This window comes from Triturus cristatus, chromosome 3_2, assembly GCF_964204655.1.
Source record: "Triturus cristatus chromosome 3_2, aTriCri1.1, whole genome shotgun sequence".
Taxonomy (NCBI): domain Eukaryota; kingdom Metazoa; phylum Chordata; class Amphibia; order Caudata; family Salamandridae; genus Triturus; species Triturus cristatus.
The window spans coordinates 875051454-875071965 of NC_140584.1; the positions used below are offsets into that span (position 1 = coordinate 875051454).

At 44.3% G+C, this 20512-nt stretch overlaps 1 protein-coding gene across 2 annotated transcripts in view; it reads left to right on the forward strand.

Annotated features, from left to right (window-relative positions):
- The window catches only part of CPD (carboxypeptidase D), a 752391-nt gene that overhangs the window by 278239 nt on the left and 453640 nt on the right, over positions 1-20512 (forward strand). For both annotated transcript variants that reach the window (XM_085649244.1, XM_085649245.1), the window contains exons 4-5: positions 768-937; positions 9659-10011. In XM_085649244.1, coding sequence (XP_085505370.1) covers positions 768-937; positions 9659-10011 — 523 coding nt within the window. The remainder of the gene's footprint in view (positions 1-767; positions 938-9658; positions 10012-20512) is intronic.

Below are 20512 nucleotides of genomic sequence, written 5' to 3' on the forward strand. Positions count from 1 at the left end.
ATGGAAGAGTTAAGTTTATTTTTTTATATCTGGACTCGTGTTTGGAAAATGTAAGGAATTTCCTGATAGTTTGTTGGCTGACAAAAAATCTTAGTTTTCTTTCAGTTCTTCATTTCAGATTCTTAAGACCAATATCCTTGGTGTGAGCTAGATTTGGATCATAATATGTAAATTATTCACTTGTTCACTATGAGCTGCTTGATTTATTCATATCGAATGATTAGTGCGCCAGTTAACTGTTACGAGACCGTGCAAATAATAGAACAGTTAGTAGGTGGATGAGTTTTTTTACTGGCACAGACCTAATTGTAAAAGCTGTGTATGGTTAATTGTATCGGAAGATTGTAACCTCTTTTCGTCTTCCTAGTTGAAATTTCTCTTTCAAGGTGGACTGATAACGTCGCTGTTTTCCCTGGTAACGTATACATGAGAAGAATGCACCTGCTTAGTAAAAACCAGAGATCAGTTTCTTTAAAATGTGTGGATTCCTTCTTCATTCAGTCTTTACGTTGTGAGTTCTTAAAGGTGATGCTGAGGTATGGAGTCCACTCCCTGTCTGTACTTTTGGCAACTATACTGAGGTTTCAGAACTGTCCCGCTACCCCGAACTTGACAAACTATGGTGTTCTGAGGAAGTAAGTGGAACGTGGGAGTGTCCACTAATTAAATCCTACAAATCAATTAAGGAAGTGGTAAAAATGTTGAGAGGACCCTTGAGGAAAAAATAATTTTCCCCAACATATATATATATATTTTTTTTTATCCAGGTCCACATTGGAGCCAAAGGTTTCGTCACGGACTTGGTTACAGCATCTGGCCTTGAAAACGCCACCATCTCTGTAGCAGGCATTGACCACAACATCACAACAGACAATCATGGAAAATTCCACAGATTGCTGGCACCAGGAAACTATAACATCACAGCAACTGTAATAGGGTGAGCTGTTTGCCTGTGATGTCATATTTGAGTAACTTTACCTGTCAATTACAAATGTGTAATTCTGATGTATGTGTTTCCTTATGTGTTTCAAATATTTTTTTTTTACAAATGTAACACTTAGTCACGAAGAAACAACCCCTCCTTAGAGAAGGCCTCTTTACTCTTTGAATTCAAGCAAGGCATTTAATCCACCCAACAGGAAACATTAGCCATTTGTACTGCAAGAGACAAAGAAGATTTTGAGAAACCGGTTAACGAAGGTGTGAGAGGAGCCAAGGAGTAATGGTCGCCTGCAAGCATAAAATTAAGAGGCAATTGACAAGGCATATGTGCGGGATAGCCATAACCAACAATTGTGATTTAGGACTGTGTGAAAAAAATCTATAGGATTTCAAGGAGACCAAGAGGAGGAAAGTAACAATGCTCATAAAGGTTAAGGACAGATATTCCTTGAGGCAAAACAAAGTGCTCTGAGAAAAAAAGAGCAAAAGGATAACTGTGTATTGTAGGAAGACTGCTCTGTCAAGAGTGATCAAATATGACTTGGCAGTAGACTTAGAACTGACAATGCAGGGATAGAATTCCCTGTTGATCACAAAGTAAATTTCTGATGGATACTTCTAACTGTAGATTCCTCACCTTAGCATACTCCCCAGACAGGAGCCTGAATCTAGAAAGCTTTTCTAGTAATGCTCCTATACACCATTAGGTAGCACCATGCTGCGCCACGCTAACTCAGTTGCCGGGGAAGTGACTGAGTGGAGCTGCATGCAAGTACCACCCCTACACACTAATGTCCGTTCTTTTCTTTCAGCACCGTTTGGTACCGAATATGAGAAGTTAAGATCCTTACATACCTTCCACTCCAAGTCTCTTTCGCAGATTTGTTCTTGCTCCAAGGGCATTTCCCTCTAGAGACCAACCTCTCGTTTGAAGTAAACCTAAATCAAAGCCGAAGCAAAACTATTTTAAAAATCTAGGCAGGACTCTGCCCCATAATGCCCCTCTGTATCCAGGGAAAGGGTGCCACAATGTTAATCAGTCCCTCTCAATGTCCCTAGTCGTAGAGCTAATCCTTCAGCTGATCCCAGTGCTCCCTGAGTTTCCCATATCATCTACGACTCTGCAGCAGATCTAGGCCTTCAAAGTTGCCATACTGCCAATTTTTGGTTCAATTCCAGCTAACTCTAGACTGCCTTTGGCATGCCTTTGGGCCCCAAGGACAGCAGGAGCCTACAATCAGGCCCACACTAGGAGGTCCTTTCTCAGCACTGTCTGACACCTTATGACCTGTTCTAGGTCCCTCACTGGCTGTGGTACATGCATCTACCCCAGTTCCTGGAACTGTGCCAGGCGGTTCTCCCTCGAAACTGGTTCCCCTTCGACACCGGGAGAGGATCTAGTGCTTCTTCTGATGTCTGACTAGGAACTCGCTTCAGGGCGTTCTTGACCAATATTATGCTACAAAATTACTAAGGTGCAACTAATCATGATTCATCCACTCTACCGATGCCTATACAAAGGCAAATGTACCAAAAGAGGCTCCATTATCAGTTCTAGACCACCTCTAGAGGATGGAGAACATCCCTACATCTTTGGGGTTCACTATGAACAGGACAAAGTTGCACTGGAATACTTCCCAGAGGCTGCCATTCATTGGAGCCACCCTGGATGTAATGCATTTCTGTGCTTTCCCTCTACCAACACGAGCCCAGGAGATTCAGGCTTTTATGAGTGTGTGAACCAGGAATGTTTACTACTCAATGCTTTTACCACGCAATGCATTTATATCTATCGGTTTAGGGGTGGGCAAGAGTGTAGGGTGGTAAGGGTATTTTTAGGGTTTAGGGGTAGTTGAGTTTGGGAGTTAGGGGTCGATAAGGATCTATCTATCTATCTCTCTATCTCTGTATCTCTATCTCTCTCTCTCTCTCTCTCTCTCTCTCTCACTATCTCTCTATCTCTATCTCTATCTCTCTCTCTATCTCTCTCTCTCTCTATCTCTATCTCTATCTCTATCTCTCTCTCTCTATCTATATCTCTCTCTCTATCCTATCTATCCTATCTATCCTATCTATCCTATCTATCCTATCTATCCTATCTATCCTATCTATCCTATCTATCCTATCTATCCTATCTATCCTATCTATCCTATCTATCCTATCTATCCTATCTATCCTATCTATCCTATCTATCTATCTATCTCTCACTTCCCTGATATATACTTACAATTTTGCTTTAAAGGCATGTGTTGTAATGACATACAACCATTTGAACCATGGACCTATATTTCAGTGAGCAGCAGCATTGTGGCATCTTGACCTCCTAGCATCCTGAATTTTTCTAATGACTACGCCAGGTGGCACGTGTGTACTCTGAAATGGAAACTAGACTGAGGAAATCTATCTGATGCAATCACAACTGCAGAAGAAATGGCTGACTATTTGCAGCGGAGGTTGCTCAAATGCAGTCAGTCCAGCGGCAGGGCCCTTTCCTTTCAAGAGTTGATGGTGGTGACAGACGCATCACTAGTGGGTTGTGAAGGCCTTCTGCGGCACATGAAGGTCTGAGTTCTTTGGTGTGTGATTGGAGCCTGGCTCCATGTTGATCTGTTGAAGCTGTGGGCCAGTTTGTGGATCAAGTTTGTGGATCTTAAAGCCTTCCTGCCATCCAGCAAGAGGAGACTGAAGCAGTTTGTCATGGAAAACACTACCACCATGTGACCGGATGCTCCACTCCTCTGGAGTTGGTTAAAGTGTCCAGGCATTTCCCGGATTACAAACCATCAGGTAGAATTCTTGAATACTAGAGCTGATGAGCTAAGCAAACAGTGTCTTGCTGATCATGAATAGCTTGTACATCCTGAGGTAATGAAAGCCATCTTTCTACACTGGGGAGAACCCAGGATACCTTCTAGAGCACATATTGTCTGAGGATTGCACGTTGGAGTTTCTGCGAGAATGTTCATTAGGCGATGATCTCCGGCTGGAATAGAACATGGGACTGCTGTACGCCTTCCTGCCTCTCATCCTTAAGTGCTGAAAATGACCAGGCCCACATCATTCTGGTACCTCTGGAATGGACCAGGAGAGTGTGGTACCTGGAATGTTTGGGCATGAGCATCTGCCTCCTATCAGTCTGCACCTCCTGTCTCCACTAGAGTGCAAGATCCTCCACCTGAACATGTGCAATCTACATCTCCATGCATGTATATCGAGCAACAGCAGCTGACTGCATTTGATCTGCCTGGTGTGGTTGTTGTCATACTACCTATCCCGCTAGACTCCATTCCATGAAGTCAATTTGACTACTCTGCTAGACTCCCTTCCATGAAGTCGATTTATGACTGGCAGTGTAGCCTTGTGTGGTAGTACCAAATTTGCCCCTTCACAGTCCAAGCTGTCTGATGTTCTTTTGTTCGTTTTGTCTGTCGCCTACAAAGGTTTTGCAGTGGGCACTATAAAAAATTATTTGTCAGTTCTTTCGGACCTTTTACTGATTGCATCTCATTGCTTTGTCTTCAGCACATCACGTGAGTTTGCTATCGGCACTGTCTGTGCAACCTACCTATACCACAATTTTTCCAGACAAACTGGTGTTGAGAACACAGGTGGCCTTCTTGCCTAAAGTTGTGACTTCTTTTCATATTGCTTAGTCTATCATACTGCCTGTATTCTTTGCCCCTCCTCACCCCTTGAAAGAGGAGAGTTTTCATTTGCAAGACACCAAAAGGGCTTCAAGCTTTTATATTGTTTGAACCGAGGACCACCTTGTGGACAATGAGCTTTTTGTGGGGTTCTTTAGGGTGAAGAAAGTGAAGGCTGTGCAGAAAAGGACGCTGACCAAGTGGATGGTCCTCTGCGTTAAGGTCTGCTGTTCACTTGCCAAGAAGCAGCCTCTGCCGGAAGGTCTGAGTCCATTACACCTGGGCAAAGGTTGCTACCACTGCGCTGGTAAGCGGAGTGCTTGTCCATGACATCTGCAAGGCTGCATTGTGGGCGTCGCTGCATACGTACACAATGCAGAACTGCATTAGTAGCCAAATGGTGGGAAGGACATTTTACCCACTCAGACCAGAACAGCTTGCAGGACCAAGTCCACTCCACAGACCCTACACCTGGTGAGGTACTGCTATGTTACCTATTCTTGGGTAGAGAATCTGCACTTAGAAGTATCCATCAGAAGAACAAATTATTTGCCTTCTGTAACCTTTCTGGTGGACAAGACTTGAAATTGACGAGGATTACAAGTACAGTGAAAATAACACCAGAAAGGCTCTGTTGGAGTCCAGCAGCAAGAAAGAAAAAAGAGGGAAAGCAAGCAACTTGATGACTACTGAGAGCAACTGTGGACAAGCAGACTTGGAAGGATCCCCTGCAACCTAGTTGTGAGAAAAACTGAGGGAAATCGGCTCAAAAGGGCTCCCAAGACAAATAACTGGAGAGGAGCATACACTAAGAGGGCAAAAGAAAGAAAATTGGATGCGGGTGAAGATTTCCTTAGCAGAGAGGATGGTGGTAGAAAATCAATTATCTAAAGTTATATGTAAAAAAAAAAAATCCTTGCCTGTATCTACATTGCTGAGGGTTCATCCTCTTGTCATACTTATCAATATAGGCTTCTGAAGAAAGACCTCAGGCATCCCTAATGGCTAAGTGGCGAAAACACAAGTCTGAAAAAGAAAAAAAAAGCCAGTCGGAGGTCTAATTAACATATGTAGTGACCCCACCAGAATGGACAGTACACCCCTATAATATCCCTTATTTTAAAGGGTTTGGCCTACTTTACAATCACAGTTGGGGCACCGTAGGAACAGAATGTAAATTCATGCATGCATGTAATGTTTTTATTCATGATTATCAGTGTTGTGTACCTTTCCTTCCTATGACACAGATCTATAGAACCAGGTTTGTAACCAGATGCCTTGAGGCAGGAGGCTGCACACTTTATTTGCATAATTTACCATCGTCTTGATTTTACTTGGTTGACTCACTTCCTTAACCCACACAGTAAATATAACTCATTTAAAATACTTTTTAACATTTCCTAACTTGCCACTTAACATAACCCCGAACACTTGTTAAACGAGTTCAACAAAGGTCCCTGGAACTGTTGGGGAAATTGCTTTGGTAGAAGTGCCCAAAATGCAATTGACCCAGTGAGTTGGATAAAGTACTCCATATTTTTGTGACAGTTTAATTGAATTGGCTTGTTCTTTAATAGATTCTGCAGAAACATATGGATGAATATGCTCTTGTTCAGGTTCCCGTAAACTAAAAGTTTCCTCCTTAGATCCTAAATATCCAAATCATGACGTTTGTGTGGCTTGTTAGTGGTGTACTGCTGGTTGAGTGTAACAAAAAGGACACTTGAAAATATGTATCTCGTGAAAGAAATGTGCTCAGTTGTTTTCAATAGAAAGCTGATATTCTTAAGTTCTCCATTGTGGATTTCCTTCCCTAACCAGTAGCGAAGCAAGCATGGCAATTTTAAAATTCCACTTCCTTTTTGTTTTTCTAGCAATTTCTCTAGACTAGAGGTCTTCAAACTTTTTTACTCTGAGCCCCCCTCGCCCCCTAAGCAAAATGTTGTGAGGTCGGGCCCCCCTCCAAAACTTTGTGGCAAGAATTGGAGGAGCGGGGGCGACATGGCTGCGTGCAGGGAGCAGGGCTTATAAGATGATTTCAGGAATACCTTTTCTATAGCTTATGAACCACACTAAATATGAGAATTATAAAACAGCAAATGCATTAAACAAAAACAGATATTATCCCAAAAAAACTGCTCCCCATATTTAGGGTGTTGTGAGCTCCTCACACTTTGACCTCAGTGCAACTATACCTGCTGCGCTAAAGATAACTGCAGTCCAGAGTAGTAGCTATCTCCTCTGCATCTTTTACCTGTTCCCCAGCATGACGGAATCTCACCTCGGTCCTAATGCTTGAAAAGCTCAGATTCCCCTTTTTTAAAGTTAGACAGTCATAGCTGTGATGCAGTGGGCCCCTCAATTTCCTTGGCCCCAGTCCGGCTGCATTTGCTTTCTCAATGATAACCAGCAGTGGCCACTTACGCACTTGGCAGCAGTACCAGCTTCACTAATGAATGTCCCTTTAAAAAAAACACCTATATTGTCCCCTTCTTTGGGGTATCTCTCTGAAGAAGCTGCCTCTGGCCAGTTGTTAACAGAAAAATGAGTCCCCAAACAGTGTTCCCTATTCTGGGCCTTCTCTTTGACAATATCTATGAATCTCGCTCCTTTCCTCTGTCTCCTAGAGCATTACTGTGAGGCCCCAGGGATGGGGAGGATTAGGGCTTTACATCTGAATGCAACCCTGCTGGCCGTCTACCTGCCACTCCATGGACTCAGCTTTCATAAAAAAACTGCCCCTGAATGGTTAATACTAATTTTGATGTGCCTTTGTTTGAAAGTGAAGGGTGTGGTCATAGTGCAGATAAAATCAAAAAAGAAACCAGCCTTCTTCCCAGCCATTAATTGATTGAGTTACTTAAAGCCAGGGCCACTGGTATTCTGAGTTTCTGCACCAGCAGCGTTTTCCACATAATTATCAGTTTACTGCATTTGCTAGATAATCTGCAGAGTTCAACAAAAAAAACTTGATTCTAGCTCAAACGGAACAGTTACTTAAAGCGTGACAAAGTGTTCTGGAGCAGTGGATGGCCCTTTGCAAAAATTGACTGGTAATCTTGTAGTTGCTTACTTCTGTATTTGGGTGTTAAACTGGTACTAATGCGATTAAATATTTCCCCTGCATGCGTTACCTTGAGTTAAAATGACAAAATAATGAAGTAATGCTAACCATAAAATGTGGCGCATTGTGCCGCATAATTTACCTTTTCTTGCTGCATAATTTTTTCAAACCTGCCGCATAATGTTGTTCTCTTCTGCTGAATAATTCCAGTGGCTCTACTTAAAGCTTCATGGTGGCAAAGATCTATTCTTTTTGAGATGTAATGCAAGTGTGTTATCAGCTGAGATCTGGAATAGTGGAGACACTCACAAAAATGTCTGCATTAGATACACTTTGATTACTTATTACTAAAAAGTATATTTTGTAAGAACTTGTTTTCTCAATCACTGCATCATTTTGCAGCAGCCTAGCTTAGAGTAAATAAATACTATTTTGAAATAATTACTTACATATTCACAGTGCTTTCTGCCACAGGCTGCGACCTTGTAGTACTATAAACAGGGCCTTTGTAATTATGCGGCAGGAGAAGGCCAAATTATGCAGCATGGTTGACTAAAATCTGCAGCAAGCAAAGGTGAATTATGCACCATAATGCAAATTTTGTGATCGCATTACTGCATTATTTTGCTATTTTTTCACTTGTTAACATTGTCCTGGTCTTTATTGCCCCTCATAAGTACCACATTAACACCCACATATAGCAATAAGCAATGGAAAGGTGACCAGTCAACCTTTAGAAAGGGCCTTCGACTGTGAGGTAACATGTGTTGCTGCATTTTTAGTAACTTTTGAACCGTTTGAGCTGGAAACAAGTTTTTTTTTTATCTGCAAATTATGCGGCAGATGATGGATAATGTGGCAAATCTGGGAAATCCATAACTATGGTCTGTGAGTGCAGGGTGAGCGTGAAAGTGAAGGGCTCGAATGAGTTGTCTGAATGAAGGGTGCATTACCAGACTCTTGAAGTAAATCATCCTGTTATTGACGGGTGCGTAGGGTTTCAGATAGAAGTTAAACTATTTATATTATGGCATTAACCAGGGATCGAGGGTGAAGGAAGTAAATAATGTGCTGATCATGCAACAAACTGCCAGTCTTATGATTAGGATTGCCAGCTCATTATTTTTATGTCGCAGATGGTACAACAACAGTCACCTAAAGCCCTATTTTCAGCACTTATCTGTGCGTACTTTGAACAGCAAATATAAATAGAAGGCACTTTTAATTGTGTTCTAGGGTGGCCTGAATGATTCATGACTGATAATTAAAGGGAACAGACAGAAAAGTGACATTACAAATGAATACATACTTTTTTATTTATAACCCTATTTAGTGTCAAAACAAGGCCTTTGCAGGCTCTTTAAATATACATGGCTGGCATTTCTTCTATTGGTAACTCTCCTTTATATTCCTTTTCATTAAATGCATTGTCACACCACAGCAGTAAATGTAAAATACAAATGTAAGGAATAGGCAGTGGGGGGGCCCAGGGGGTACTGGAAACAGAAAAAATAAGCTCTGTAACCAGTTAACAAAGTTATGCAAATGGTCTTTAAAGACCTGTGAAAAACTCGGGCGTGCCGGAGATAATACTTCAGACACTGCCCAGCCAAGTCCACAGCAGCACACTCACTGACCTCCAGGCCCACGTTAATGAAGACAGCCTGGAAATGCAGCACATAAACATCGCCGCAATTCCAGGCCATCTTCATTTACATGTACTTGCAGAGGCCTGTGCGACCCCTGGGAACCCATCCACACCCCCAGGGGGCCGCGCCCCACAGTTTGAAGATCTCTGATCTAGTCGTAACTTTGATTATAGCAATGCTTGCTTACGAGGTATTGCGGCTTGTGGCATTTTCTGCAATCTCCTGATTAATTGTGTGTTCATTTAGCTGGATTTTGTTTGACTAGTCATTCAGATGTTTTCTTTTATATGGGAATAAAATAAATGAGAAACTTTATTTTGTCATTGCTAGTTACACTTCTAAATTGTTTTCCCCTCTAGATATATGCCAATGACTGCAAATGTTGAGGTTCTAGAAGGGCCAGCCACCTTTGTGAACTTTACACTTCAGCCTACTGTATTTGAAGCAGTCTCTGATATTTCAGGGGAAGTGGTTGATGAACATGTGCTTCCCACGGATGTTCCAGTGAAGGCAGAAAGTCCAACCCCCTACCATGATCCTGTTCCACCTCAGGAGTTTAGGCATCACCATTTCTCTGACATGGGGATTTTCCTGAGGAGGTATGCCAACGACTACCCAAACATCACACGACTCTACTCTGTGGGCAAATCAGTGGAGTCCAGGGAGCTTTATGTGATGGAAATATCTGACAATCCAGGCATTCATGAACCAGGTAACATTTTCCTTTGAGTGCAATCGCATTGAAGTGTTTGTGAGCCTGTGCAGAGTAGGTATCTCCTTCTCCAGTAATAACTAGGTGCAATGCTGTACTTGTGAAAGACTTCTCCAACTGAGAAGTTCAGAAAATGCAGGATGATGGTGAGAGAAGACAGTTCAGTGTTTAACAGTTAAGGTCACCGAGACCATGATGAGGGTAAACATGTGTCCATGAGATTGTGAATGGGTGTGAAAGGGACTTATTAGACAAGCCACCCATGCATATGAGACAGGTGAAATAACCTGTAATTTGGTGTAATATAGAGATTTATTTCTAAATGTTAACACCTGCTTGGTGAGTTTTACTGTATCATTTGGTAATGCTGGGAAAGGGTACAGGAATACAAAAAATATTTTGAGACCAGTCCCTAGAATCTGCATGTTTATGATAGTCTAAAAATGTAAGAAAAGAGACCGCTTTGACCTGTGCACATTTATTTAACTTATTCACTCAGTAGATTTAAAGGATTACATAGGTGTTGGCCCCATTCTTTAGCTAAAGACCTTACACGCACAGGCCTTTGTATTAGGTTTTGACTGGGTCTCTTCGGTTTCATTATTGGCCTTGAACTGCATATTAGCAGCCCAGAAATATCATTCTTTCCAAATATGAAGTGGTGTCTCTTAATTGTGCACTGTGTTGTCCAAACAACTCAGGAAGGTTGGGCTTGACATGGCGTGCCCCATTTGAAACACAAGCCCTGCTATCACTTTGACCACATATACCTTTCAGGGCTTTTGGGTGGGCTTGTTGCTAGAGACTTGCAGTCTCGTTTTACTTCAAGAAAAAACAATTAGTCAATGCCATTTTTCTTGAGCTCAAGTATTTCCTCCTCTGCGTGTGGGGAAATTTGTCGGGTCCTAACCAGCAACACTTTTATGATCTGTTTAATTAGGCATGGTGGGACCTTTGTCTCCTTCTCATTGCAACTTAGTGGTCCAAACTTAGCACTGTGCGCTCAAAATCTGAATCTGTGTTCTCAAAATATTCTGTCTGTTTTCAAGACGTTGAGCTTCCTGTATGAAGACTTTTTGACATGGAAAATGGGGCGTGGGAAAACGTCTTTGGAAAATGCTCTTCATCTGACTGTTAGAACACTTTCTCCAAACATTTGCTCCTTTTTCCTCCTGGTTCATCACTCTTCTGAAATCTAGAACTCCCACCCCCAACACCTGGCTAAATCGAATCACCCCTCTCAAATAGAGACTTTTAATAGCAAATTCCCTAGCTTGTGAAATTCCCCAGGTGCCAAACTGGAGCCATAAACTTTAGGTCCGAGGCATATGCGCTGCAGATTGTATACTTTTGCATAGATAGCCAGCTGTTGTTGGGCTCGGAGGTTTGCACTTTGTTTTTGTCTTGAAAGATGTCTTTGTAGTCACGAGGTAGGTGACTCCTCCCTAGGACGATAGTGCACATGGGCATCGACTCCATCCTTAGATTGTTTTTTTTCCGCCATCGGGTTTGGATGTGAATTGCTGCGTTCTGAGTCGATATCTGTTTCGAATCCCCTTTCGACACACAATCCCTCTCCACTTGACGTTATTGTCTCGATAGCATTTCCCTTTTCGACGCACATCTTAAAACAAACTCCTCCATCTTCGACGCGGGCCGCTGGGCCTCTCCGCGCTGACCACGCCTGCAGTCCATGGAAGTGACTCCTGCCCCGGGTGTGGTGCTAAGTTCCCACACACAGACTTGCACGAGGTGTGCAATCTCTGCCTCTCCCCGGAGCACGAAAACAAAAACTCGTGGAAGTAGTTCAATTCCGGATATCTTCGAAGCAGACCTAATATCTAGCCGGAATAATCAAGTGAGGAAGAACAAGTCTCCGTCGCCGAGGCAGACTAGTCCGACGCCGAACAAGAGACAATCACCCCAGCTCAACGGTCTGTGTGTACCGAAACCCCCCTCCCGAAAAATAAACCAAAGGCTCTGATAACACCATTGCCCTCCGGCTCGGGTCGACACGACAACATGTTTCAAATGCTCCGCCCTCGGGCCCGGCTATGAGACCTAAACATAAGCCTTCCGGCTCGGGCCAACCCCATTTTGGCGCCGGAAAGTCCTCCTTGGCACCGAAGCGACAAGTCAAACACTTGTTCACGCCGAAGACAGCCTCGATGCCAGAGCCTTCGGTATCGAAGCATCGCAAGGACAAACACTTTGAACCGAAGAAATCTTCAGAGCCGAAAATGGCTTTGGACTCCAAAAAATCGTCCGAGCCGAAAATTGTTTCGGAGCCGCAAAACCTAAAGAGTCTAAGACCCCACGGAAAGCCTCACAAACTCCCTCAAAAGAAGGTTCGGACCCAAAATCTTCGACACTGAACATAGACATTTTGCCCATGCAGCCTGCACCTGATTTGACGGATCCAAAGCAAAAAACTGTTTACTGATCCAAACACTGGCAAACTAGTTCAAAAAAGGAAACTGAACACTGCAGAAGAACCTGCTATAACTCTCAAACAGGACATGGGCCCGAACACGTCCCCACCTCCTTCTCCCCCCTCCAGTTATTTCACATCTATTGATTTCTCCACCACACTCCCCACAACCTATATTTTCCCCTCAACCATCAGATAGTGAGGATGACACAGGTAGAGACATAGATTCACATAACATCCCACATGACGTAGACACTTGGGGTGACTACAATACAGATCCCGACCCACATAATGATCCAGATCTCTATCCATAACAACACTGGATTCGCGCAACTAATCAACATGGCTGCCCAATACCACGGGTCCCCTTACATTCCGACCCCTTAGGTGAAGTTTTTTTTGCTGGAAACCTTCGCATCCTCGCAAAAATCAACAAGCACCCTGCTATGTTAAAAGGCTTGGTAAAACATGCACCAGAAGTTTTTAAGGAGCCAGTCAGAACCAGGGTTCTCAATCTCAGGGTGGATAAAAAATACAACGCAACTCCCAATGACACAATTTACATTTAAAGGTCAGATTCCCTTGGATTCCCTTGTGGTAACTAACACACGCAAGGAAGCGTGCAGACTCAGAGTACAGGCGACACCCACCCTTCTGATAAGGAATCCAAATTAACTGATGCATCCGGGAAACGTATTGCGTCGCAGGCTGCAAACCATTGGCGGATCGCCAATGCCCAAGCTTTATTGGCCAGGTACAACAGGGCTCACTATGATGAGCTTGAAAAGCTCATGGAACACCTTCTTGACCAGTACAAACAAAAAGCCAACGACCTTACCCAGGAGGGCAAACTAATTACCAACACCGCAATAAAATGTGCGCTCGATGCGTCCGATACCGTATCTCATGCAATTAACACTAGCGTCTTGTTGCGTAGACCCGCTTGGCTCCAGGTTTCCGGATTCAAGCAGGAGGTTAAAACTGCTATTTTAAATCAACCGTTTGATCAGGAACATCTTTTCGATCCCGCAGTTGACACATCCCTAGAAAAGATGAAGAAGGAAAACAAAACTGCTAAGTCTATGGAGGCCTTACAGTTTCCTTCCCCTAGAGGCTCCTTTTGCCGCTCCTTATACTGAGCCGGCACCAAAACCATGGGTTCAGAACATCCCTGCTCCTCCTCCTACAAGAGCCTTACAAAAACATCCTCTAAAGCAAACATTCGCAGAGGCTACAGAGGCAACAATAATAAAGGGAGAGGTCGTTGCAACAATAGCTGGATGCCCCTACCACTAAACAGTGACTTCCCTGCACTTAGCCCCGATCATTACACTCCAGTCGGGGGTCGTCTCTTGCGAGTTCCTATCTGTCTGGAATTCCATCACAACAGACAAGTGGCTAAGACAAATTATCCAGTATGGTTATTGCCTGGAACTCACTTCTACCCCCCCAAACATTCCTCCCAGATAGCGTTTTATGTCCTCGGAACATCTAACACTTCTCAAACAAGAGGTTCTCTCTCTATTACAAAAAGATGCAATAGAACCAGTCCCCTTGCCTCATCAAGGCCAAGGGGTTTACTCCCTGTATTTCCTAGTGCCAAGTAAGGACGGCTAGCTCTGGCCCATACAGGACCTCAGACCACTAAAACTATACATTGTCAGACCACTTTCACATGGTTACTCTCCAACAGGTGCTCCCACTACTTCAACAGGGCGACTTTCTCTCCACTCTGGATCTAATGGACGCCTATTTCCATATTCCCATTCACCCTTCTCACAGGAAATATCTCAGGTTTGTGGTAGATGGTCAACACTACCAATTCAAAGTCCTCCCATGCGGGATCACTACAGCACCCAGAGTCTTCACCAAATGTTTCACAGAAGTTGCAGCCCACTTAAGGAGACCGCATATTCATGTCTTTCCTTATCTGGACGACTGGCTCATAAAAGGCAAATCACACAGCAGCTGTGTGCAACACACACACACACACACACACACACACACACACACACACACACACAACACGATTCAGCTGCTTCACAGCCTGGGATTCAGAGTAAACCTTCCCAAATCCCATCTCAAACCGCCCAGCATACAACAATACCTAGGGGCTACAATAGACACTTCAAAAGCTCTAGCATATCCCAATCCAGTCAGGATAAGCGCCATACAGGCTCTAATCCAAAAATGTCAGCCTCAACACTCACTACCCGCGCGAGTATTCATGCAGTTAATCGGGATGATGGCCTCCTGCATTCTCCTCGTCCTTTATGCAAGACTCCAAATGTGTGACACGTCAGTAGAATCAGGCTCAAGGTCAGCTGACAGATCTGGTGTTGGTGGACACCCGCACCCATCGCTCTCTGCAGTGGTGGAACACACAAATCCTTTCCAAAGGGCTGCCGTTCCTTGACCTGGTTCCACAGACAGTGCTAACAGCAGACTCATCGCTCACCGGCTGGGGAGCTAATCTTCAAACTCATGCCATCCAGGGCATGTGGACCCCCAACAATGACAATTCCACAAACTACCTGGAATTGTTTGCAATCTTCCTAGTGTTAAAATCTTTTCAACTCCACCTCCTAGACAAAGCCGTCCTGGTCTGCACAGACAACATGACAGCAATGTACTACATACAAAAACAGGGGGGAACACTCTCTGCAGCTTTCACACCTAGCTCATAGCATATGGAGATGGGCCATTCCACAAAACATATATCTCCTTGCAGAACACCTCCCAAGTGTGCACAATCGGATAGCAGATCTGCTCAGTCGTCAAACACAGCAGATCCACGAATGGGAACTTCATCCTCAAGTTCTTCCATTCTTTACATGTGGGGCCACCCTAAAATAGATCTATTTGCCACACACCAAAACACAAAATGCTCAACCTTCGCGTCCAGGTATCCACACCCATTGACCAAAGGCAATGCGCTATGGATGAACTGGTCAGGCAAATTTGCTTACTCTTTTCTGCCTCTCCCACTCATTCCGTTAGTGGTTCAGAAACTCAAACAGCATTACCTCACAATGATCCTAGTTGCTCCAACATGGGCCCGATAACCATGGTTCACAACCCTATTGGAACTATCAGTAGTTCCTCATCAAAAACTATGTCTCTCACCCAAGCTTCTCACTCAGAACCATGGAGAGCTAGAACCTCCAGATCCCAGTAAACTCATCCTTGCGATCTGGCTCCTGAGGTCCTAGAGTTTGGCTATCTAAATCTTCCGCCAGACTGTATGAATATCATTAAAGAAGCTAGACGCCCTACCACCAGAGCATGCTATGCAGCAAAATGGAAATGATTTGTCATTTATTGCACAAACAACAAAATCAATCCAGTATTCTATTCAGAACATTATCTGCTACCTCTTGCATCTACAACAATGTAACCTAGCATATACATCTATTAGGCTACATCTAGCTGCCATAGCAGCCTATCTCCAAAACGGACAACATTTGTCTTTGTTTCGAGTACCCACTATCAAAGCTTTTATGCAAGGACTTAAGAGAATAATTCCACCCAGAGTCCCACCCTCTCCAGTGTGGAACCTAAATGTGGTCCTTACAAGACTCATGTGTCCCCCTATTGAACCTCTCCACAAATGCAAACTACAGTTCCTCACTTGGAAGGTAGCCTTTTTGGTTGCTATCACATCTCTCAGGAGAGTTCGTGAACTCCAGGCATTAACCATACAAGAACCATCTTTACAAATCCATCATAACAAAGTGGTTCTTAGGACTAACTCTAAATTTTTACCCAAAGTCGTATCTGCCTTCCATCTAAACCAGTCTGTTGAACTCCCAGTCTTTTTCCCTCAACCAGACTTGGTGGCAGAACGAGCTCTTCAGACGTTAAACGTTAAAAGAGCAATACTCTACTACATTGAAAGGACACAATCCTTTAGAAAGACCAAACTACTCTTTGTGGCTTTCTCCCCACCTCATAAAGGCAATCCCATTTCAAAAACAGGAATTGCAAGGTGGATTGTTAAATGCATCCAGATATGCTATATCAAAGCCAAACGCACACTAACCATTCCCCCTAGAGCTTATTCCACACGCAAACTAGGGGCTTCCATGGCATTCTTAGGGAACATTCCCCTAGATGACATATGCAAAGCAGCAACTTGGGCTACACCACACACCTTCACAAAACACTATTGTGTAGATGTACAGGCAAAACAACAAGCTGGTTGTAGGGCCAGGCTGTATTAAGAACACTTTTTCAAACCACTGCAACAGATACAGGTAGCCACCGCTAAGGAGGTAACTGCTGTATAATCTATGCAAAAGTATACAATCTGCAGCTCATATTCCTTGAACGGAAAATGCTATTTACTAGTATGCATCTGTTCTTGGCATGTAGAGTTGCAGATTCGTATATGCCCACCCACCTCCCCGGATACCTTTATCTGTTCCAGTACTAGCTTACTTAGATACATTACACATGGACATCTCTTTGTACTTCTTACTACTTCATTGTAACCCTGCGTGGTAAAAACAATCTAAGGATGGAGTCGATGCCCAGGCACACTATTTTCTTAGGGAGGAGTCACCTACCTCGTGACTACAAAGACTTCTTTCAAGACAAAAACAAAGTGCAAACATCTGAGCCCAACACCAGATGGCGATCTACGCAAAAATATACAAATCTGCAAGTCTACATGCAATAAACAGATGCATACTGGTAAGTAGCGTTTTCCTTTCAATACTTCTGTGCGTCGTTAAGTGGTGTGTGTTTCCACGGTGAATGAGTTTTGTCCCAGACCTGACATAATGGACCCTATATCTGTGCCAACACTGCAAACTGATGTCAGCGCCTATCTTTGTGCGCCTTCTGATGCAGATCCCAAGCTTATCGAATTCTGACAGCTTTGTTTCCCAAAATTCCTTCTTGGTGTGTTGACATGCCTACTCCTAAAACAACAGGGTTTAAGCAGTGTTGAGACTGTTACTGACTACGACGTCTGCCTCTGGTGCCTCAGCTCAAAACAGGGCTATGCATCGTGTGACTGCTGCCGGAAGATAAATTGCTAGACCATGCGTAACTGGAAAGAAAAACTTGCCAGCACTGGCTTCATTGAAATCTTGTGGGTCAGGTAAGTGAAAGAAATAGAAAAAACATAAGGACTTTGTTCAGTTTTGGTACGCCCCTGTTACCACCAGGCCTCGGAGTCCTTCCCCTACATCAGTACAAATTACACCTCTGCTCCTGATCCAGCCTGACCTTGGTAGATATGCGATGCTACATGAGCTGACAGAGGCCATGGACTAAATCTTCAGTACCCACCTGGATCTCTGTAGTTCAGTCAAGGTGGCCTCCAGCCGGATTCCCGCTAGTGGATCCATCCTTGACTGTGCCACTCTACCTTGACTCTAGGCTGGCACTTTCTTCGAGCTCTGTTCTGCTGACACCAGCCGTGACTAATGGTGCCAACATGAGTCTCCGCACCAGAACTGATGCCAGAAACTGAGCCTATACAGTTATTGGACTCCGAGACACATCCTCTGCCAATACCCAGGTCCCAAACACCACTCCACTACACCTATTTTGATCCAGTGACATACACTACATTTGATGACGCAGGAAGTAATAATGCCCATTACTTGCAAGATGCCAGTGGCCTGGACACTTCTCCAGACATTAGTCTATCCTATCCTAACCTGGCTATTGCAGCAGACAATTCTGCCTCCTTTGCCACAGTGATCAGGAGGGCAGCAGTAGATTTGGATGTTACTCTGCCCACAGCAGAGTTTAAAACAATTGTTCTCACAGAGGTATTCAACCTTGACAAACCAACCAAGAATCTCTGCTTCCATTCAGAGAGCCCTTGACTAATGTACTGATGGGCACCTGGGCCAAGCCAGGGTCTTGCCCCCCCTACTCCCTCTGCATTTAATAGGTAAGTGGCACGGTGTCATAACCTGCTCCCAGAGATTTTAATTTTCTAGTGCAATACCCCACATTGGAGAGGGTACAGGTGTCCACGAGTCGCCACAACCAAAATGCTTTCTCTTACAACCCCTCCTGACAGTCTTAACAAATCAAGGTATTCGTCAAGTGAATGTTTTCTTCCACCCTCTTGTCTCTAAAATCTGTTAACATGTCTTGCCTACTGCTCAGATACTCTCTGTTGGTGGACAGGGTGACCAGTATCTTTTTGGCTGTCCCAGATGACATCTGACCAACCCTACTGCTCCTTATAACAGATAGTCAGGAAGCAGCAAAGTACTAACTGTCTGGGTAGGGCAGCTGGAACCGGCGCAGCACTTCAGCACCATGCATTGGATTTGCTCTGTGGGGTGCTCTTTGGGTGTCCAACAGTGCTTGATGGATATGCTCTTGACTGGTCTAGGCTTTTCAGAGCGAAGGGATACTCTGCCTTTGAACAGTTCAAAGAGAGCAAGGACATTCTTTGCTCTCTAGGCTTCGCTCAACCGATTCAACAAACCCCCAGCAACTTTGCTCCTTTAAAGTCTTTTGGCAGTGGATATCCGTAGAGTCTGCACCAATACAGACCTCTGCAGCCACATGCCTCCTAGTCATTTAGGGGTAGATAGATGCGAGAAAACAAACCAACAGCGTCCGGATCCACAGGGGCAACAATCTATTCAAACGCCAGATCTGCCATCCCACCGGCCACCCTACACCAGCTCCCGCATAACCGATTTAATTAATCGACAGCAGTGCATGATTGCTTGGTGGGAGGACATATCACCTTGTACATTCCTGGATAGAGAAGGATCACATTTGATTAATAGATTCTCAAGCTCGTGCAACACAGTTACTCCCTGTCCTTTCTGTAATATTCCCTGAACATGTTGTCAACGCCACAACAACTTCCAGATGTCCACTTGTTCGTACTCCGCTACGAAGTACAGGCTCTCTTGGCCAAAGGGGCATTAAAGAGGGTGCTGGCATCAGAGATTGGGACTGCCATTTAATCCTGTTATTTCCTAGTGCCGAAAAAGGACTGAGGACTGTATCTCATTTTAGATTTTCACCATCTGAACAACTTCTTCATCTGGAAGGACAAGTTACGTGTTTACAAAGGTGATGGTGGTGAACGCACCTGTGGAGATAGGGAATACCAGTCTTACCAGACCTTGACAACTGGTTACTGAAAGTGGACTCTTTAAGCAGTTGTAAGCCAACTTCAGATGACGGGCAACCTGTTGACTGTGTTCTAAAGTCACATCTGACTCCTTTTTCAACAGCTCCTGTTCATTGTAGTCATCCTAGACATGGTGTGTTTCAGCCTTTCCTCCCTCTCAGAGTTCATGACATACAAGATATGTTCCCAATGTTTAAACCCTTGACCCTGGTGTCAGTAAAAGCGGCTCGGAGGCTTCTGGGCCTCTTGGCCTCCTGCATCCTACTTGCAGACCCCACATATTGGCCCTGAAGTAGGATCTGACTTCTCAGTGGGCTCAGCACTAAGGGGACCTATCAGAGTCCATCTAGGTGTGGGTGAAGTCAGAGAAAGTTCCGCAGTGGTGGCTGCTTGACTGCAACTGGGCCATCAGCATACCCCTCTCCCACCCAGAGCCAACAGTTGTGATGGATGCATCGTTGCTGGGCTGAGGAGGCCACCTGGGACCGGGGGAGATCAGAGGACTCTGGTCGCCGGTGAAAGCTTGCCCCCTTAAAGTGCTTATCCAGACAGTCATGGGGAAGTGAGTGCAGGATCTTAGGACAACACTACCGGCATTGGATATTGCAACAAACAGGGTGGAATCGGGTTTTGCGTCCTGTGAAAGGAGACTCCACATCTCTGTAAGTGGCTGAACACCCTGCCCTGCGGATTGTGAATGGGAGTTAGTTGGAAGAGAAAGCATTGGGGGAAAATCTGGCTTGATCTGTAAACTGCAAAGAATGCACAGTATACAGAATTATATATGTCGGAGTTCCCATGGTAGTCTTCACTTGGACACGCCTTTTGTCTCAGCTGGGTCTGACTAATGTATGCTTTTCCACTCCTACCTCTCCTGCCCACAATGCTGAAAAGATCAAAGGCCAGGCCCAAGCTGTCCTAATGGCCCCAGAATGGGAAAGAAAAGT